Source organism: Phocoena sinus, chromosome 10 (assembly GCF_008692025.1).
Source record: "Phocoena sinus isolate mPhoSin1 chromosome 10, mPhoSin1.pri, whole genome shotgun sequence".
NCBI classification, from domain to species: Eukaryota; Metazoa; Chordata; class Mammalia; order Artiodactyla; family Phocoenidae; genus Phocoena; species Phocoena sinus.
Window position 1 is genome coordinate 25416592 of NC_045772.1, and position 22886 is coordinate 25439477.

Sequence of the window (22886 nt, forward strand, 5' to 3'; positions counted from 1 at the left end):
TAATAAAATATCTCTCCTTGTCTTTTCCTCTCCTGTTTGACAGGCAGAACTTAAAAAGAAAACAAGATATGCTGAAAGGTCGCTGCCCATCCATCTCTAAAGCTCTAAGCGTTCAAGAGGTTTCCCCACAAAACTTCCATCAACTTACTAATCATTCTCATATTAAAGATGTTTTCTCAGAATATACATTTTTTTCCATATCCAAGTACAATATTTTAGCCCCTTGATGAGTTATACTTTTTTCCTTTTATATTTTTCTATATATCTAAAGTTTCTAAAAGGAATGTGTTAATATAAATAGGAATACAATAAATGTTATTTAGAAAGGGAAAGAAAAAAGAAGCTTTATGGCAAATAGGACTTTTGTTTTTTTTTACTTTTTCCTTTTACATTATTTTGTATTTCTCCAAATTTCCTAGAAGAAGCATGTTTTAAATATAAATAGGGAATACAGTAAGTGTTACTTTAGAAGAAAAACGGGGGACTTTATGGCAAACAGGACCATCAGAAAGCTTGTTAAACTAGGTGGGACAGACAAGCTGTTTGAAGTAAACTATTGGTAACAGATCTTGACTTGTAATTAAGTGTTGGTGGCTCTGTAATGAGTCTGTGGTTTCAGGAGGGGTCTCCCATGGCTCCTGGAGCTACACCTGTCTTGAGGATTATTTGTCCTTGGCTTTATGGTGATTCTCATCTTCCTGAGCAGAAGCAGGAATGGGGGCAGGATGCTACCTGGAGAACGATTTACTTTGCCCAGTTTATTGAGATCCTTTTATCTGCGAATGCCGGGTACACAGTGGAGAGACAAAAAGTTTCCTTACGGTCCCGAAACATGTTACCTACAAGCTCGAGCATCTCTACCAACAGTTAAAATGGCACAGTGGCCAGGTACAGGGATCAGCAAGGTTTGGCCTAAGCCTCTGCTTAGACTGGAGTACTAGAATGGCTTCCCAGTGGAGAGAATGAAAAAACTCCTCAAAAGATTTTATAGGCCAGCTTAGGAATCTGTTTGCTTGTAACTTTTTTTTTCCTTAGAGAATGCATTCATTTATTCAGCAAACATTTATTAAGTGCACAGTTATGTGCAAGGTGCTGCTTTAGATATAAGTGTAAAAATAAGAAATAGCTCCTGCCTTCCAGGTGCTTACAGTCTAGGAGGGGAGATAAGGCATGTATGCAAATAACTACCATACAGGATTATAGTTTTAGCAAATTAGAATAGTAAGGGCAAAAAAGGGAGCTCACACACTGTGCTGCTAGGAAATGCGTTAGAGTGGGGAAAAAAAGGATTTAAAATGTTTATGTAGTGTCTACTTGAATGGGAATGATACAGAAAACATTCAAGCAAAAAGACAATCTGTCCTATTAAGTTACTTTTTATACCTAGACTGAAATATTTTTAAAGAAAATAATCCAAGGTGTTACTATAGTAATGATCTGACTATAAATTATAACATAAATTCAATGCTGCATTTTCTTACTGTTCTATGTTGTTTTAAAGTTTTTCTTTTAAAAAAGGAAATACTCAGAAGAACATAAAAGCCTTTTTCATTATAATATAGTAAAAGGGAATTTTACGTTTATTGAATGAACAATAAAATAGTAATGAAATTTTATGTTTTCTGCTCTCCTTTTCTTCTCAACCTCAGGAAAAACTGATAGACTCTCTTAGTAAAAAAATTAATCAAGTATACAAAGTCTGCATTGGAGATGCTGAGGTTGGCAGCCTCAACTCAGTTCAAAAGCTGGTAAGAGTAGAGTCTCGCCTGGTGGAACTGAGTGATCTCATTGAATCCATTCCCAAAGAAAACGTGGAGGCAATTGAAAGGATGAAACAGAAAGAACGACGGCAAAAGTACAGTCACTGTCTTATGATGTAAATGTAGTGAAAGACTTAATGAGAAGCTGTTGTTGCTTGGATTTCACACACATTAAGGAAGTCTATTATATGGCAAGTCTCTATTATACGCCATATAGAGACACAGTGGAATCAAACCCAGCCCTGCCCTCCTCATGGAGCTATTATTTAGTGTAGAGACATATAACATCCATATTCTTACGAAATAAATATCTCGTTATCAATGGTAAAACGAGCACTGTGAAGGAAAGAGTTCATCAGGGGCAAATGACATAGTTTCGGATGGGCAAGGGGTCCTTCTAGCCTGAAAAAGTGAATTTTCAGAGTGAATATTCACTACTTACATGAAAATTTTCAAAGGGCTATAAATGTAGAAGGAGAACTATACTTGTGGTGAAGGGCCCAAGACTAGAATTAGGAGCCTTTCATTGGAAAACTACAGGGAGACTCAATCAATGAAGGAATTGTTTGAAAGTTAGAGCCATGTAATGAGGGTTTTCCTCAGTTCCTAACTGCCAACACTTAAATACATCACATTTACTCATTAACTCATTTATTCCTCAAGATAATCTCATGAAGATTGTCATCCCTGGAACACATACCACCACCCTCACCTCCACCCCTGCCCAGCCCCCATGTCCCCACATCTTTGCCTAGCTTGGGGCCTTTCCCGGAGAATCCACTGATTTAGAAATTTCCATACCAAGTTAAATAAGGATTTTATGTACATACTACCTTTGAGGCAATGATTATTATAAATATAATATGATCCCTAGTATAATGTAGCATATAGAGAATGCTTATAGGTGGAATAATGTTCTTGTTATAGCAAAAAAACATGTTGGCAGGCATACTAGAACTATGGCTATGAGCATGGGCATTAGAGCTGACCTGCCTGGGTTCAATCCAGGTTCTGCCATTTACAACTTTTGTGACCTTAGGCAGGCCACACAACCTCTCTTAAGTTTCAGTTTCCTTATCTGTAAAATGGCAGTAATAATGGAACTTATCTCACAGGGTTGTTGTGAGGATTAAATTAAATAAGCTATGTAAAAGCGCTAAAGCATGCTTGGCATATAGTAAGTACTCAAAGAGTAGCCATTAATATTAGATACTTTGTTACTGCTTACATTACTGGGGTGGGGGGGATATGGTTTCCTCCATATAAAAACAAAGTCCAGAATATATTAAGGTGATCCTGATGGGATTTTATTGAATATGAAGCAATTTTTTTAAGAAATCATAAATGAAAATCACTCCTTCCAGAAGATGACCTTTGACTAATTATACTAAGAGCATTTGCATCTTGTAATTACTACTATTTCCAGTAGTGATACATGAACCTAATTCCAATTACTTATCATTCTTATCAAAAGGAGAATTTTACTGGATTTTTCCCATAGTTTGGAGGCACCTAACATAACACCTAATTTTGCATAAAAATGTTCAGTGAATGTTACATTGATAATTATATACATCCATACAAAAGCTATCACTTGTCCAGTGGTTATTCTGTACCAGGCATTGGACTAGACAGTTTGCATAAGTCAGCTCATTTAATTTTATCTTCATAACAACCCTAAAGAGAACAAAGACAAATACTATTTCTTGGCCTTAATTTGAGGATAACATTCAAAAAGATTTACTGGAAAGTATGTTTTTGTGGTTATCCATTGAACTATATACACTTGTGATCTGTGTACTTTTCTCCACATTATACTTCAGTAAAAAGGTTTAAAAAGAGGGGGAAATAGCTGGAAATTAATTCAAGTGGCTGCCATACGGATTAACTGCGAAGTACCGAACTGTAAATGGAGTGATGAGAAAGCTTTGCTGAGGTGCTTGTTTTAGACCAAGATTTGGATAGATTTTACTTCTTCCAAAATGGTGACATGCATTTTCTTCCTATTTCAACACAAACAGGATTTGTTGTTGAAATTTCACCTGAATATTCAAAACCCATAGATTTGGGTGAAGATGAAGTATTATTTTCATTTAACCTTAAAGGAAACTTTATAATATTTAGATAATTCTTTACCAAATAGTAATGATGTAGGTCTTTTTTACTTTCTGTGATTTATAGTTAGAACAATGTCTTCCCCTCTTGACAGGTTGCGTGAAGAGAAAGTGAAAGAAAAACAAAAACACCAGGAGGAAAGGCTAAAAACTGCTCTGGAAAGAGCAGGAGCACAACCAAAGAAAAAGGTTTGTGTTTTGTTATTGATAGGTTCCACTACATCAATGTGTGAGGGCTTCTGTGGTGCAAAAACAAAATACCTAACTCATCTAATTTATCCAGGTTAAACTTCAGTAAGATTGCTAACAGCTTAAATTGATCTCTCTCTGGTTCCTTGCTACTTTTAGAATGATTCAAATTACTGGTTCTACAGTTCTCCATTAGACTAACTTTTTGGTAAAAGAAACCTCTCCCCTCTCCTCTTTTTCTTTAGCTTCAGGTGCCATGAAACTAGAGAATTAAAAAAATAATAGTAAGTGAATTACATATTACTGGAAGGGTCTTTTAATCCTCACACTGTAAAAATAATGAGACTTATAGTTGAAGTTAAAATAATTTACCCAGAGTCACTTCAGATTTAGCAGCAGAATCTGACCAGAAGCCAAGGTTCTTCATATTTCAAGACTACCTGTTCAATAAGTTTAGAATTGGGCAGTCACAGAGTGCATGTGGTCTATGACTCCCCCTAGGTGTGAAGGGCCTTTTGTTTCTATATGCCACTCTCCCTCCTCTGAGCTAGAGTCTGAAGTATATTCCAGGAAGGCAATCTCATAGTTAACTGCAAAGCTAATATGGACATTGATTCTCACCATAGTCACAGCTAACCTATAGTGAATGCTTCCGTGCCTCACAACCAGCCTTTGAGGTAAGTACTTAAAGTTCTGAAGTATGGTAACTGTTAATATGTACTATGTCAAAAAGTGATAATTAATTTTATTTAAATAAGCATTTCATCTTTAAAAGGGTCTGTACTTATCTAGTTCAACTCTGCTTCTCTTGAGAAGTTCAACTCTAACTTCTCTTCTTCTAAGAGAGAATTAATCATTCATCACCCTGCTACATGTATATACTATTATTTACTAAACTCACCAAATTAAAGTGATTATTTTTTAATATATCCATCTTTCCTTTTAGACCATGAATGAGTTTTATGACCTTTGTATCCCCAATGCCTGGCACATAGTGGACACTCAATAAATGCTTACTGAATTAACAGACTAAAAATGAGAATGAAAACTAAATCTGGAAGAAAATTGGAGAAAGAATGTTGATAAGTCAACAATGTATGAAGACCTCTGAAAGAAGATTTTACTCTTTCAGAGGACATTTCATCACTGGCAATTTTCTCAGACAGAAATTAATAACAAAGGTTATCAAAGGAGATCATCACCAGTGAGGGAAAAAATATGACATTAGGAAAGGAATTCAAGGATTCCAGTCCTCTAAGGATATTTTTGTTGTTATAATGAGGGGAGGACTGCTAGTGCTATTTAGTTCTCTGGAGTCAGGAATGTCAAACATTCTACAATGCAGGGGACAGTCACACACAGGGTTGGTGCCCCTTTTGAGGCACAATGGAAATGTCCCATCAAATTTCATGTCTAACAGAACAGTTTTCTTATCCATTTAATTTATACAAATTCAGATATAAAGGCAAAACAAAAAATAAATGAATGAATAAGAAGGAGAAGAAAAGACTCAAAGAGAAAGATTAGTATGATATACTTGAGTATATGCTCCAGAGAGAATAAATAGGTATGAACTGGGGTATCCCTAAGCCTCTCCTGGTGGGACCAAGAGCCAACAGGATTTCTAGTGCCTAAGAAAATAGTACATGGTTTTCTCAAGGTTTTGTTTAACAGGATTTTTAAATGCCAGTCAGCTGTTGCTTAGCAGAGGAAAGGGGTCTCTTCGAACCAATGGAGTAGAAATTAGCTATGGCAATTAGTGAGAAATGAAGTGTTGGCCTCAAACATGGAGTTTCTCTAAGCTTAGCATACCTGAAACACAAGCTATCTGATGACTTTATCTAAATCCTCCCACTTGCCCATAAAACCTAACTGCCCTGTCTTCTGCATACCATGGTGCTCCATTCGTTACTTAACTTTGCCTGCATTTGGACATCCATTAGGTTATCAATCCCTTTGTAATTGGGATTATTATTTACTATTTTAAACTATATTATTCTACAGAAAAATCAAGTTAATATTAGTATTTTAGTTACACTTCAATAGAAAATGGTTATATGAAAATATTAAGTACTTTTTCTTTTGTTTCAGCTGGGAAGACAACTTATCTACCGCTCAAAACCTCCATCTGGTAACAAACGTGAACTACTTTTAGTCAAGGATACAAGAACAAAATCACTGGAGCAAGAATATTTTTTCACTTGAATAGGAGCAGTAAGACATTTATAACCAGAATGCTTTAGGCATATTTTGTAGATTTTTGCTTTTCAGTAATGGCAATATTCTGCCCCACACACAGGCCTAACCAATTTCAGGAAGACAGGTCCTTACTCTAAAAGGCTCTTAGGATTGGAAATGGGAGTTATTTTCTTTTGTTGAAGACCTTTATTATCCACATCCTAACCATTATTCCATACAGCTAAACATTTATACTTTCTGTTGTCCCAGGTGGGGATACACATCCAAAGTGACCTTACTGATGTAACTGTATGGTGAATGACCATTTAAGTGCAATAATGGCATTCTGACAACCTAAGACTTTAAATAATCTTTTTTTTTTCAACCAGTCCACAGGAAAGTTCATAGTGTAAATTTTATCACTGTGTAGTATACATTTTAACAATGTGCAACTCTAAAATACTGATTTGAGGAGTTTAAAACTTAAATGAAAACTACTAGATTATGTTCTCATGAGAACATAATGAGACATAACCAACCATGAGACTGATTTTTAATTCACATTAAGGGGTTCTGTTCAGAAAACTTAATTCTCTTAAGTGAACAAACCATATGTCTTCAGCCTACATGTCAGTTCACAATTTCTGTTGTGTTCTATACTCAAAACCATCTTAATTTTCAGGTGACGTTTCAATTTTAGCTGTAATGTGCATATCATTTAGCTCACATTGATATAGAATTAACATGTAATTTATTGACTACTAAGTAAAATAATACAGTCTATATTAACTCTAAGAAAATATTTAACTTTATATGTGTCCAAAGTGGCTCAAAAATAACTCTAAAAGAAACAGTTGCTTTTAAAAGGTCTCAGTTAATATACAATTACGAGGGCTAAAATTGACTTTCATAAACACTTATAGAGCATATAAATAAATTTCCCTTATAGAAAAAAAAATACAGCATTGGGCTTACATGAAAACCAACTTGAATAAAGTTGGGTGGCTTTTAAAGCATTAGTTCTGTGAATAATTTTTCAACTGTTTCAACATTTGAGCTCTGCATGTAAATATCTGAATATGAATAGCTCACAGTCAAGTTGAAAAACAAACAAATCTTTATTGTCTACAAATATATATAAAAAAATTCCCCCCAAAAGATGCTATTCTCTCATTTCCCCATCTTCTTCTTCTTCTTCAACACCCCTGATATAAAGGACATTATTACACCTGTAAACAGAAAAACAGTCCATTTTGTTGTTCCAACAAGAAACCATATAAGATCTGAATTACTACGTTTATTAGATTTTTTCATTACAAAAATATTAATGCTAAAATTATAATACATCATTTCTTTCTCTTTTTTAAAAAAATTTACCTTTGGTTTGTTAAAGAGCACATGACACTCATTTTTATACCATGCGGTTGTTAAAAAATGGTATCTTTATGATCTTCCAAAGGGAATAATGACTAGAATTTGGAGATGTGAAGCTAGTTCTAGAAAATAAGTGTAATACGAATCCCTAACAGCAGCCAGACCCACCTAAAATTCAAAACCAAGCTCTTGCAACTAAAACCACTGAAAAAGGTACAGTTAAGAGCTAGAAAGTTTAATATCAACACTAGAAAAACCTTAAGAATGAACAATTCCCAAATATTTAAATCTGCTTTGACAAGTTTAACAATTTCAAGAATCTTGAAGTCTAGTTGTAGAATGTTATGTTAAAATTAATAGTGATTAAAAAAAAGGATTTCTGAGATTGGGGCACTAATAGTTTATTTAAACAGGTATTTTTACTGCTCACCAGTAACTCCTAATATAAACTACTGATGTTTTGTTACCTTATTAAAACTTCACCCAGATGTCCAGATAATGCTCCATCTATGTATTCTTCTGTGTTTGCAAGCTTTAAATAAAAAGAAAATATATTAGTATAATCACACAAGAGGAAAATAGTATTATACACCTAATATTGGTGAGGGAACTTATTAACAGAGACCTTTCGGTACCAATGACTCACATTTACCTACAATAATTAGAAGATTAGCTTTCTATTACTACTGTAGTACTTTTTGGTTTCATATAAACATTCAGTAAAGTTAACATTGATGGATATAGAACTGATATATAATAAAGCTCGTTTCAACACAATTTTTTAAATATCTCAATAATGTACTATTTCTTTCTATTAAACATTAAAACAACATGTCAAGGAAGACAGTCTCCAATTTATGAATAAGCTGTGAATAATTCAGGTCTAAAGAAACAGACGTTAACTTTTCTCAGAGTAATAGCATTATATCATATTGAGGAACCCAATGGGTACAAAAGCTATGGCTAAAATACCAAGTACTCTTATATTAGTCAACAACCAAACTAAAGAACTGAATAAGAATTTTTTTAAATTATGTGCTAATAAACAGGAAAAAAATAAGTTCTTAAGAGGAGGTTTAATTAAGAGTGACCTTTATCGTTACTTTAGAGAACTCTATTATTTCTAATTTTACATCAAAATGTTTAGCTTTCCTTTTACATAAAGATAAACTTTACTTATAATTAAAAAAATTACAATCAGTGCTACTGGGACTCACAAAAGAAATGAACAAGATAGAAAGGAAACAGGGAAGTTTCCTTCATTAACTAGGCAAGTGGGCAAAGGGAAAGAAAAATAGGTCTTAGAGAGGATATAACGTAAGGCATTTAAAACATGTTAATGAATTAATAATGCTACTGGATATTATTCCTTCTCCTATAGAGAACAAAAAATAACCTCTTATACTCAGGGGATATGGTTTTGTCTGAAATTGTTGCCAACAATTAGTTTTGTATGCAATAGCTCTCAGAAATAATGTATTAACATCAACTAATTTTTTTTTAAAGCGATTATTTCCAGCAGATGTTCACCAACATTTAAACTCGTTTCTAAATTATAATAATGCTCCAAAGGCCTTCTACCACACTTTAAAAAAATTGAACTATAGCTGATTTACAATACTGTGTTAGTTTCAGGTGCACAGCAAAGTAATTCAGTTACCCCATTTTTCAGATTCTTTTCCATTATAGGTTATTATAAGATATTGAATATATAGTTCCCTGTTTTATACAGTGGGTCCTTGTTGTTTATCTATTTTATACACAGCAGTGTGTATCTGTTAATCCCAAGCTCCTAATTTATCTCTCCCCTCACTCCTTCCCCTTTGGTAACCACAGGTTTGTTTTCTGTCTCCGAGTCTGTTTCTGTTTCATAAATAAGTTCATTTGTATCATTTTTTAGATTTCACATTTAAGTGATATCATATGATATTTGCCATTTTCTGTCTGACTTCCTTCACTTAGTATGATCATCTTTAGGTCCATCCATGTTGCTGCAAATGGCATTACTGCATTCTTTTTATGGCTGAGTAATATTCCATTGTGTGTGTGTGATACATATGTACCACATCTTCTTTATTCACTCATCTGTCGATGGACATTTAGGTTACTTCCATCCACGTCTTGGCTATTATAAACAGTACTGCTATGAACACTGGGGTGCATGTATCTTTTTGAATTAGTGTTTTCTCCAGATATATGCCCAGGAGTGGGATTGCTGGGTCATATGGTAACTCTATTTTTTGTTTGTGTGTTTTTGCGGTACGCGGGCCTCTCACTGTTGTGGCCTCTCGCGTTGCGGAGCACAGGCTCTGGACGCGCAGGCTCCGGACGCGCAGGCTCAGTGGCCGTGGCTCCGGACGCGCAGGCTCAGCAGCCATGGCTCACGGGCCCAGCTGCTCCGCGGCACGTGGGATCTTCCCAGACCAGGTAACGAACCCGTGTCCCCTGCATCAGCAGGCGGACTCTCAACCACTGCGCCACCAGGGAAGCCCTATTTTTTAGTTTTTTAAGGAACTCCCCCCATACTGTTCTCCATAGTGGCTCCACCAATTTACATTCCCACCAACAGTGTAGGAGGGTTCCCTTTTCTCCACACCCTCTCCAGCATTTATTGTGTGTATATTTTTTGATGATGGCCATTCTGACCAGTGTGAGGTGATACCTCATTGTAGTTTTGGTTTGCATTTTTCTAATAATTAGTGATGTTAAGCATCTTTTCATGTGACTTTTGGCCATCTGTATGTCTTCTTTGGAGAAATGTCTATTTAGGTCTTCTGCCCATTTCTTGATTGGGTTGTTTGGTTTTGTTTTGTTTTTTTGATATTGAGTTGTATGAGCTGTTTGTATATTATCACATTTTAAATAAAATCCAAAATTCTTACAATCCCTTAAAAGGTCTTCCATGACTACCATTCCAATCTTTCTATCATACTTCCTGTAACTCACTCTGCCCTCACCTTCTTGTTGTGCCTTGAAAAGAAAAAGCATGTTTCTGCCGCAAAGCCTTTGCAACTTGCTGTTCCCTCAGATTGGGATGCTCCTTCCCCAAACACTCTCTTCAGCTGCTCACTCAATTCTGGTCTCTGTCTAAATTTACTTCCTCAGAGAGGCTTTCCCTGGCTATCCTATCTAATACTGTACACTCTTGTCACCCTCTTCCATTTCTGCTTTCTTTTTCTCCATAGCATCTATCATTACCTGATACCATATCACATTATATTACCATCTCCCATCACTAAAACACAAACTTCTTGAGGATAGGGACTTTGTTTTTGTTCACTGGTGTATTCACAGTGCCAGGCACATAGGGGCTCGCAGTAAATATTCACTGAGTGAACAAACTCAAAAGCATCACCAATGCGGTTAGTTACTCAGAGATACATTTCATAACTCTGGCAGGTTCACTAGGAAGCCATATTACTTCTAAAATCAAATATTTGGTGGGTATTCTTTATTCCTTTCTTTTAATGAGATATAGTTCTTTATAAAATTCTCTTTTAAAGTATACAAGTCAGTGGTTTTTAGTATATTCATAAAGTTATGTAATTATCACCACTATCTAAGTCTGGAACATTTTCAGCACAATGGATATAGTCTTCAAATTTCTCTATGGCCTTGGTAAATGATTCCTGCTTAGGGAATTTTCCAGGCCAAAACCATGCTCTATAAGAACTTTGGGGACCTAAGCATTGTCTGTTCAGGTGGTAAACTCTTAAATTAAGGAAAATGTCAGCTTTGGGCCTACAAGTGCTCCTATTAGTACTGTGTCTACTGCACTATCAGTTTGGAATACTTGGAGTCATGATTGGTTTGACCACCTATCTAGGTACCCTTTAAAGTTCACTCATCAGCCATTAATCAGTCACATAAATACCTGCGCTTCAGGAAAATATAACCTCAAACTCTTTCTTCAAAAACCTGGCTGAAAACTATTGAATTAAACAACAAAAAAACCAAACACCCCAATTTAAAAATGTACAAAGGACACGAAGGACATGAACAGACATTTCTCCAAAGATATGTAAATGACCAATAAGCACATAAAAAGATCTTAACATCACTAATCATTAAGTAAATGCAAATCGAAACAATGAGATACCACCACTTCACACTCATTAGGATGACTATTAAAAAAAAAAACCAGAAAATAACAAGTGTTGGTGAGGATGTTAAGAAACTGGATCCCTTGTACATTGTTGGTGAAATGTAAAATGGTGCAGCTGCTGTGGAAAACAGTCTGGCACTTCCTCAAAAAATTAAACAAAGAATTACTGTATGATACAGCAATTCCACTTCTGAATACAGACTCAAAAGAACTGAAAGTAGAGACTCTAACTGATATTTGTACACCTATGTTCACTGAACTATTCACAACAGTCAAAAGGTGGAAACAATTCAAATATTCACCAACAGAAGAACGATTAAAATGAGGTGGAGTTGACCCTTGAACAACACAGGTTTGAGACCGCATGAACAAGCTGATGCAGAACCACGGATACGGAGGGCCAAGTATGGACTCAAGCATCTGTGGATTTCAGTATACCAGGCAGGTCCTGGAACCAATCCCCCAAGGATACTGAGGGACCGCTCACACAATGGAATATTTCAACCATAAAAAGGAATGAAATTCTGATACATGCTACAACATGGATGAACCCTGAAAACACCATGCTGAATGAAATAAGTCAGACACACAAGGACAAATATTGTAGGATTCCACTTATATGAGGTTCCTAGAATAAAGACAAAAAGAACATTGTTTACCAGGAGGCAAAGGGAATGGGGAGTTATTGTTTAATGGGTACAGAGTTTCCCTTCGGGATGATGAAAAAGTTCTTGAAATGGATAATGGTGATGGATGCACAACCATGTGAATGCAGTTAATGCCACTGAGTTGCACACTTGAAAATGGTTAAAGTGGTAAATTTTGTGCTATATATATTTTACCTCAATTAAAAACAAAAAACAAAACGTGGCTGAAACATTTACAGAAGCTAGTTTAATAGACAAGTAGCCAGTTCATTAATTCTTTTGGTCAGTCTGTCTTCTCCCTCAAGAATTGCTTTTATCGGGCTTCCCTAGTGGTGCAGTGGTTGAGGGTCTGCCTGCCGATGCAGGGGACACGGGTTCGTGCCCCGGTCCAGGAAGATCCCACATGCCGCGGAGCGGCTGGGCCTGTGAGCCATGGCCGCTAAGCCTGCGCGTCCGGAGCCTGTGCTCCACAATGGAAGAGGCCACAACAGTGAGAGGCCCGTGTACCGAAAAAAAAAAAAAAAAAAAAAAAAAAGAATTGCTTTTATCAAATTACTTTGATGTTGTACATTTAGCATTCATCAAAAGACTTAAGAGTTTCACTGGAAAAGTTTCTCTCAGAGCTAAGTGCTGGGAAAAGTTTTGCTTTTTCTGCGAACTCTAATGTATTTGTCTTATGGCATTGTAAATCAAATGTCTGAGCTCTTCTTACTTTTAACCGCTAGGAGTCAAATCCGTGCTTGAATTTTGGTTTAATATGTCTCATACATAGTTATCACAGTTACAACACCCTCCTTGGCCTTGACTTTATTCCTGAATTTTGCTCTGTGTTTGTCAATTAAATTAATTACATCTTTGTAAGTCACACTAAACCTTTGAGGAGTCAGGTGAAGAAAAATAAATACAATTTAATGATCTTTGTAACTCTTCAGCTTACCTGCATGTTCATATAGCCATCTACAGACACCAGGTAGCCTTTGTACTCCATTCCCCACTTAAGCTTCACCATTACTGGCTTTCCTGTTAATCCATTGAGGAAAGGTTTGGGATTGAGGGGCAAACTCTGCACAAAGAACAAAAAAAGAACCCAATTGATTATTTTTCCTTAGTTTGGCTTCCATTACCTACTCTCTTCTCTATCAAATCACCAATATTTTATAGTATCCAAATGAAGCAAAACTCTTGTTTCCTCACATTATTACATAATTTTCACTTTTGTTGAAGAACATCAGAGAAACTTAAATACCCAGTTAGCCAATTTCACCTTCAATCCATCAAGACTTGTAGAAGTATTCATTGTTCACTTAAGAAACACTGAACACCTAATATGCATCACTCACTGTTCCAAGGCCATAAAGAAACAAAGGTAAAGGCAGAAAAAAGAAAAAAAAAAAAAGCAGATAACAGTCCCTGTCCTCAGGCCCACAGTGGGAGGGGGGAGGGCCAAAACACATGCAAATAGACAATTATTTTGCAATGTAGTAAGAGGAGATATGCTGTGTACAAGGGTACCAAACAATCCAGGTTAAAAGAAAAGGAAGAGTTGCCTGAAATAAGTAATGCCTCTGTTTTAAAGAATGAGAGGTATTTCCAGAGGGAAAAGGGCTGATCTGGTGGGGTGGGGGTGGGGGTACCTATGTAAAAGGAGGGAAGAGTGAATGAACAAGGGATCTCAGGGACACACAAATTAGTTTTGTATGAGGCTACAGAAGGAGGCAGGGACAGATCATGCTCCACGATCTTCAACTGAATTCCAGGAGCTAGGACTAGGTCTTCTTTGACTTTGCAGTGCCTCCTACATATGGGCAGTCACTTAATGTTTGTTTATTCAGCTAACCGGTAGTACCCCCAGAGAATTCAGACTTTTCTTCCTTTCCTCATCTGCTCACTCATCGGCCAAAGAAAACCAAGAAACTTGGCTACTAAACCCTCTAGAATAAGCACATTCACAGTGATCTCAAATGGATCTCCAGTTTTCACTCATCTTTCTCCAACTTATTAGCCACATGGCAAGTATTATTTTTATCATACCATGTCTCTGCTTAAAATGCTTCGATGGCTTCCAACTGCACTTGGAGTGGAACCCAGACCTCCTAAAACGGCCTAAGAGGTCTTGCCCGACCCTATCTCATGACCACTATCCTTGCAGGCGGCTGTGGCTTTCTCTCAATTCCTCCAGCTAGTCAGGTGTTCCTTCCGGCCTCACAGCCTGTGCTCCTGTTCCCTGAGCTTGAGGTACACACGCTTCCTCCTGCTCTTCACGGGGCTGCATTCCATAGCTCTTAGATTTCAGGTTCAATACCTCCTCCAAGGGATGCCACCTGTAACCACTCTTCTAACGTACCACGGCGCCCCCTCACAGCACCGTTTGCTCCCTTCTTAGCAGTTAACGTTATTCAAAATTATGTATTTATCGTTGTTTGATTAATGTCTGAGTTAACCTAGAGCAGGGTTCGCATCAGTATTTTTTATCCTATATTCTTAGCACCTAGAACGTTACCGGGCCCTGGCAGGTGGCAGGCGCTCAGTAAAGCTTTGCTAAACGAACAGGAAAATGCTCAAAGCCTGGGCTCTGTATTCCAAAGGGCTGCAGGGCCCCCCAACATCACGGGACGAAAGCGGATTGTGGAGTGTGATAAGTGGGACGTGAAAAACCGCTGCATTTTTACCCCAGCCCTGTGGCCCCAGGCAGCAAGGACACCTCAGACTCGGAAACAAAACGAAGACGGGGAAGGGGTCAGGGGCACTCCTGGGAAGGGGAGTGCTTCGGAAGGAGGGCGCGCCTCAGACACCCAGAGCAGGGAGAAAGGGGCTGGCCACCCGGCGCGCCGCGCCTCACGCGGATGAATGGGAAACGCGCGAACCAACCACCAGGCCCGGCAAGGCTGGTCACCCGCCCTCTCTCTCTCACGGGACACTTGCCGCTCTCTTTCTCCTTACCATCGCGACTACTGCTGCAGTAGTGGGCAAATGCTGCAGGCTACTCGCCGCCGACCCAGCTGTCGTCCGACCCTCGTGACTGGAGTAGCCACAGCAGGGACGCCAGCCGCGTAGCTTCCAGAGAAATGGCCGCCAAATAGCAGCGTGACCTTTCACCTCCGACTACCACTCTTCTGGCTTCTGTGATTGGACGCAAAGAGGTGCGTGCTGATTGGAGGAGGTGGCTGGGCATGTCTCCTAGCAACCAGCTGCGCCGAGTGAGTGCGCGCGTCCATGGCAGTGCGCGGGCCTCTGGGAAACCGGCTGCTCCAAGCCAACGGGAGGATACGTGCGAGGCTGCAAATGCCGTGAGGCGGCTCTGGTTTCTCGTTTGCTCACCTAACTCGAGGATGCACTGTGTACCCTGTAGAGTGGACGTGATGTCTTGCCAACTTGGCTAGTGGGGGGTTCCTTTGTCCTCGTACACCTGGGAGAACGAATTTGGGGCTCTCGGGTTTCCTCCTCACTTTCCCACAGAATCTGTGCTGGGAGGTCTCCTCTGACACGGTCCCCTTCTCTCTGTTCTGTAATGCTCAATGCTCATGTCAACCCACTTCAGGGGAAGTGGGAGAAGCAAGACTAGATAGGCTAAGGGACGTGAAACGCACCGAAGTAAGTCAAGTACAGAATATATTTCAGATGAGGTTACATGGAGTCTAGAACATGGTGTGGTGGGCTCCCACTCCATCTGTTTCTTTTGCGTTGTGAGCAGAGGCCCGCTACAATCTTTATACTGCACTTATAGCAGAAGGTGGAGGATGTTTACGCTATCACGGATTGATCCTTCTAATATAAGAGTGGAATTGTTGGGTCATACAGTAATTCTGTACTTGACTTTTTGAGGAGCTACCAAACTGCTTTCCACAATGCCTGCACCATTTTACATTCCCACTAGCAATGTATGAGATTTCTAATTTCCCCACATTCTCACCAACACTTATTTACCATTAAAAAATATTATCATAGTCATCCTAGTAATCCTAATAATAATAAGCCGTCTCATTGTGGGTTTGATTTGTATTTCCCTAATGACTAATGATGTGGAACAACTTTTCATGTGCTTATTGGCCATTTGTATATCTTTGGAGAAATGTCTGTTCAAGTCCTGTATGCCTTTTTATATGTTCTATTTCTGGAACCCTTGAATGTATTGCCTAATTTGAAAAGTCATGTGACCATTCTGGGTCTCAGTTTCTTCGCTGATAACAATGAAGGGATTGGACTCGATCGGGGTTTTCAACCTCAATACTAGTGATATTTGGGGCCAGACAATTCTTGTTGTGGGGACTGCCCTTTGTATTGTAGAACGGATGTATTGTAGCAGTATCCCCAGACTTTACCAAGTAGATGCCAGTTGCGACGCCCTCCCTCCAAGTTGTGACAACCAAAATGTCTCCAGACATTGCCCAGTGTCTTCTGGAGGGCACAGTCGTCCCCTGTTGAAAACCACTGGATTAGATCCATGATTTGTAAACACAGGCCACAGACTTGGATCACTTTGCAGGTAGTATTGAGGCTTTGCAAACTATTTGTATTATTAAAAAATAAACAAAACAACTAACACATCGTACATTTATTTAACAGGGACTGTATAAGAATGATGAAAACCTGATGCTTCTCTGCTTTTGATTAGAATGAAATCAACTCGAAATACAAATACTAGTTGATAATCATGGATCAGAAGCTCTGATTGACATTTATAAAAATGGGAAAGCAAATTGGCAATAAATGATGTTTTTTAGTTTCATAAATCATAGATTCAGTTTGGGGGGAGGGTAGATAATAAAACCCTTTGCGGGTAAAAAGCTGGGAACCCCTCAGCTAGCTGACCAGTGTTAAATACTGACTTTAAACACAGTTCGGTTCTTTGCCGTACTTCCACAAGGTGGCAGTGGTGAGTTTTGAGTAAAATTTCTAATCATACAGGCACTTGGAAGTTAATCTGTTCAAAAGGGGACTTCACTGTTCTCAAAACACAAACGACCCACTACTGGGCATATACCTTGAGAAAACCATAATTCAAAAAGAGTCATGTACCAAAATGTTCATTGCAGCTCTATTTACAATAGCCCGGAGATGGAAACAACCTAAGTGTCCATCATTGGATGAATGGATAAAGAAGATGTGTGGCACATATGTACAATGGAATATTACTCAGCCATAAAAAGAAACGAAATTGCGTTATTTGTAATGAGGTGGATGGACCTAGAGTCTGTCATACAGAGTGAAGTAAGTCAGAAAGAGAAAGACAAATACCGTATGCTAACACATATATATGGAATTTAAGAAAAAAAAATGTCATGAAGAACCTAGGGGTAAGACAGGAATAAAGACACAGACCTACTAGAGAATGGACTTGGGGATATGGGGAGGGGGAAGGGTAAGCTGTGACAAAGTGAGAGAGTGGCATGGACATATATACACTACCAAACGTAAAATAGATAGCTAGTGGGAAGCAGCCGCATAGCACAGGGAGATCAGCTTGGTGCTTTGTGGCCACCTAGAGGGGTGGGATAGGGAGGGTGGGAGGGAGAGAGACGCAAGAGGGAAGAGATATGGGAACATATGTATATGTATTACTGATTCACTTTGTTATAAAGCAGAAACTAACACACCATTGTAAAGCAATTATATTCCAATAAAGATGTAAAAAAAAAAAACCACAGAAACGAAACAGAACAAAACCACATAGAACTTCTCCCACAGTCTCCTGTGCTGTATAGTCCCCATCCCCCTCATCCGTCAAATGTTTCCAGTGAATCAAATTTTTAAAAATAAGCTTGTTATTCTACTTTTCATCTGTTACCCACCTTGTTGCTAGAAGTATCTCTAACCTCCCCTCCTCCAAAATAAAATGAAAATCTGGACATACTACTCTGCTACCTTTTTTTGGTTCCCATGTACCAGCGGCCTAAAACAAGTTCCTTCCCAAAGTTTCTTTCCAGCTTTATGTCTTTCCGTTCTGTCCCACAAACCACAAGCCTGGCCTTTGAATCACAGGCCATGTTTTTTTTTTGTTGTTTTTTTTTTACAACTCCATGTACTTACACATGATACTCTCTCCATCTAGAAATCCTTTCTCCTGTTTGCTTTGCCTGGAAAATTCTTATCTCCATGATCCAATTCAAATGGGCACTTTAGGTCTGAAGACTTCTCTTAAACTTCCCCAGGCCATTAGTTATTCTGTCACATGGTTCTACACCATCTATCCTGTTTTAACACCAGCTACCCTCTATTTTAGAGAAAAAAAGATTTTGTCCATTAACTCATTTGTTGCTGTTACATTTCGTTCCCTAATGCAATGCACATCATTTTCCACATTCTGTTGGCTAGAACACAGTCACATGACCTCACCTAAGTCCAATGGAGGCTGGGAAATGTGCTTTGTCAGTGCACAGGAGGAAAAAGGCAACGTGAACACAGAGTGGTCTCTGCCACCCTCAGAAATTCTACTCTAACAGTTAGGTTACTTTTTACAATTTTACCTAACCTCTTATATGCCACCTGTTTACACTCATTCCATTTTAGGCTGTATATCAATATGTTATCCAGCTTCATTATCACCTTTCATTGTCCTGGGGTATTTATCAACTATAATTCCAATGCTGAAATAACTACTGTTAAATTTTGTTATCATCTCTTTTCTCTATGTATAAGTGTATGTATTTTGATATAGTTGGAATAATATATAAATTTTTATCCTATTTTACTTAACATTATAGTAAAAATAATTTCTCTTTCTTAGGAATGTTTTAGTGTCAATATTTTTAATGGCTGCATAATATTTATCATCTATATAGATATACCCTAATTGTTGGGATTTAAGTTGTTTCTTGATTTGTTACTATATAAAATATCAATCTAGGAATATTCTATTTATGTATGTATATTTCTTTTTTTTTTTTTTTTTTGCGGTACGCAGGCCTCTCACTGCTGTGGCCTCTCCCGTGCGGAGCACAGGCTCCGGACGCGTAGGCCCAGCGGCCATGGCTCACGGGCCCAGCCTCTCCGCGGCATGTGGGATCCTCCCGGGCCGGGGCACGAACCCACGTCCCCTGCATTGGCAGGCAGACTCTCAACCACTGCGCCACCAGGGAAGCCCTGTATGTATATTTCTTTCCTTTATGTCCATGTATCTCTGTACAAGTCTTTCCGTAACATGGGTGCCTCTGTGCTACTAGAGGTAGTTTAGCGCAAAGTGTGTGGACTCTGGAATAGGCACTGCTTGAGTTCAAGTTCCTTCATGGGCCTTCTGACTTTGAGTTCTTCATTTGTATAGTGGGGCCAACGGTAGTCTCTACCTCCTGAGGTTTGGGATGACTAAATTAGTTAATAATTAAAAGAGATCCTTTCCTTCTTGAAACTTTCATTCATTTATTCAGCAAATATATATTGTGTCACAACGTGCTGATCATTATTCTAGGGGCTGTGGATGCAACTGTTCCAAAAGGAAGGAACAATCTGTGGGAGAAACTCAACCAGAAAGCAAAGAAATAATTACAACTCTTATGTGCTGAAAGGAAGTGAACTGGGCGGGGAGATAGAGAAACGGTATGGTGGAAAGTGAAACCAACTCAGATAAGGAAGTTCTATTTTGCCTAAATTTGTCTAAAGACCAGTCTGCCAAATGACGAATATGCCAAAAATTGCTAAATATCTAAAACAGGTTGTTCAGAATGTTCCCTGCAATGGTTTCACTGTCAGTGAGTGGCCAGGGTAGAGGCAAAGCTCCGGTTTACAAAAATAGAGAAGACAGCAAAACCTTTCTGATGGAAAGTTTACCCTCAAAGAGTGCTAGGCATCCTCAGATGAAATGCACGCAAAATTGATAATCAACTGAGCTGAACCCATAAATCCTTGGAGGAAAACAGCTGTAGCAAAATGACTGCATGTAATGAAAATTTCAAAAGCAATCAGTAATTCAGCAACTGTGCGTTTAGTGAATTGACTTCCTTCTGGAAGTCAGAGAAGGCTTTTCTGAGGAGGTGATATTTAACCTGAGGCCAAAAATATGAGAAGGCATAAAAACTCCTCTATTTGTAATAATTGGACTACTCACATAGTACATATTATAGATCGTTCTGTATTGTGGTATTCGTGTACATGTATTTGACATCCTACCATAAGTTCCTTAAGTGCAAGGTAAACAAAAATTCAGTGTTTGGTTACTGCTAAATGAGGACTGAGTGTGGTGAGACAAACAAAAGTGTCTGCTGGGCCATCCCTGTGGCTGCCTCTGGGTTGCCTGGTAGTAAGCCTGCTGGGCTTGGTGGCTCCTTGCCCTCTCTCTGCAAGGGTTCCAGGTGCTAGCACTGCTAGGCCACTAGTGTTCCCAGCACTGGTATGGAACAACCCTGAGCAGCTGGCAACCAAGCTCGAAGACCAGTTTTCCTCTACATGCAAGGCTGTTCTCACAAGGAGGGGGCAGGCAAGTTTGCTTTTCTGGAGCACAACCCTTGAAGTATCTAGCCATGCCAAGCCCACACATATCTGTCCATGGGATGCCAAACAGGCTGCTGACCCTTCTGCCTGCAGATTCCTGCCTGCAGTGTTTGACCTTGGCCTTCACTCAATTGGATAACACCCAAGGCAGTGTTTCACTTTGCCGATACTGAGTGAATGAATGAACACATGGAAGAAAATGATGACCAGACTCAGCTCTGATCTAGATGATCCCACAGGCATACTACAGTATAAGTATAGGTGAGGAAAGCAATAAAGCCTTGAAACTGCAGTCTTAATGCTTGTTTCTCTTCTCCCAAACAGGGAGCTCCGCTGAAGATGCTACATTTGTTAAGCATAAGGTATCGCTGCTCTTTCTAGTCTTAATTTAGGTTGATGCTTTCAGAGAAGGAAAACCTCGCCAATGGTATGTGGCTTTGTTTTTCTTTTTTCTTTTTTCTTTTGCTTCCACCTATAATAAATTAATTGTGTATGGAACATAAAATAAATATTAAAGAATACATTGATAATCTGTTATGGTCAGTTATTTCCTCTTTTATTCCCATCTTTTCTCTTCCCTTTTCTTCTCTCCCCTTTCATTCCTTTTCTTCAGTAAGCATCTATTTATCACTGACTCTATTACAGGCTCTGGGGATACAAAGATTAACAAATAGAGGCTTGGTTCCTGCCCATGTGGAACTAACTGGACCCAGTTAACAAAAGGAAGAAGAAAAAACACTTTCAAGGCAAGGAAAGGAAGGCAGAGTAGAAAAATAGTGAACTACAAGGGACTAAGCAACATCTTTTATTTTTTCCTACCTCGATCCTACTCAAATCCTTATACAGTTTTTCCTTGGTGTGTGCTGTCTTCTCCCAGCTTCTCATAAATCCCAGTTGCAATAATCATCAAAGGGTTCTACTGATATTACAGCAAGTTAACCATTTATTTTATCATATTTTCCAAGATGATCCTCAAAAACTTCTAGGAAAAGAGAAAATTGTACCTTTACAGCAGGGAAACTGGGCAAACACTGCCTTAACTAAGTAATGAAGGTCAACATGACCAGTGATGTCTGTGGATCTCATTTAATCTGCCAAATGTGTATGCTCTCCTTTGCCGGTTAACAATGAATGAACCATCTTTGAAACCAAAGGAAGTTCTGTGTGCGAAGGGACTTCTGAAAGTTTTGGGGTCCTTGAGTTATTTGCTTTCTCCTTCAACCCTCTCCTCATCCATCCCTACTCTCTGCTGAGACTGTCTTTTCTACTTTGAGCTTGATTAAGTGCATTTGGCCTACCAGTCAGGGCCACTTCCATTGCCATCATGCTTAACAGAAGTTGCTTTAAAATTGTTTTTATTAAAGTTTCAGACTATGTCAAACATACAGAAAAAGTGCAGAAAATAACGTGGCAACATGAAACACACTCCATCTCTGATTTAGCACATTCTAACATTTTGCCATATTTGTCTCCCACGCCACCCCACACTCTTTAACGTAGAGAAGTTCCATCCCTTCATCTCATTTTACAGCTCCCGACCACAATGCCAGTACTGCCCCTTTGAGAGGGACTGCAGGCTGCGTACCTAGATCTGAAATTGACCACGCCCATCTTTAGCTTTTCTATTGTTCAACTTCAGCTTTTCCAGAAATTGCCAAACTGTTCTTCAAAGTGAATTTGTATTATTTAGGGTTCTTCAGAGAAACAGGATCAGGAGGTTCTGTGCATACACGCACGGACACAAGACACACAAAAACACAGACACACACACACACAGATTATATCATATACGTATAACGTGGAGAGAGAGACAGACAGAGACAGACAGATTTTACTGAATTGGCTCACAAGATTGTGAGGGCAGACAAGTCCAAAATTTGTGGGGCAGGCCAGCAGGCTAGAGATTCAGGTAAGAGTTGATGTTACAGGCTTGAGCCTGAAATCTGCAGGGCAGCTCAGCAACTGAAATTTTAGGCTGGGCAGTCTTGGGGCAGAATTGTTTTTTTCAAGAAACCTCAGTCTTTGCTCTTAAGTCCTTCAACTGATTGGGTGAAGCCCACCCACATCATGGAGGGCAATCTGCTTTACTCAAGCTCTA

The 22886-nt window shown here is 38.8% G+C and overlaps 2 protein-coding genes across 2 annotated transcripts in view; one reads left to right on the forward strand and one right to left on the reverse strand.

Moving 5' to 3' along the window:
* The window catches only part of CCDC38 (coiled-coil domain containing 38), a 41711-nt gene extending 34498 nt beyond the window's left edge, over positions 1–7213 (forward strand). The window contains exons 12-14 of the mRNA XM_032646925.1: positions 1650–1855; positions 3970–4063; positions 6155–7213. Of these exons, the coding sequence (XP_032502816.1) occupies positions 1650–1855; positions 3970–4063; positions 6155–6268 (414 nt within the window). The 3' untranslated portion in view covers positions 6269–7213. The remainder of the gene's footprint in view (positions 1–1649; positions 1856–3969; positions 4064–6154) is intronic.
* Positions 7214–7335: 122 nt separating this feature from the next.
* Positions 7336–15465, reverse strand: SNRPF (small nuclear ribonucleoprotein polypeptide F). The gene is made up of 4 exons (XM_032646222.1): positions 15308–15465; positions 13305–13430; positions 8083–8147; positions 7336–7470 (listed from the first exon to the last, which is right to left on the reverse strand). Exons 1-4 carry the CDS (start codon positions 15308–15310, stop codon positions 7404–7406), a joined length of 261 nt encoding a protein of 86 aa, XP_032502113.1. The 5' UTR covers positions 15311–15465; the 3' UTR covers positions 7336–7403.
* Between the last annotated feature and the right edge of the window lie 7421 nt (positions 15466–22886).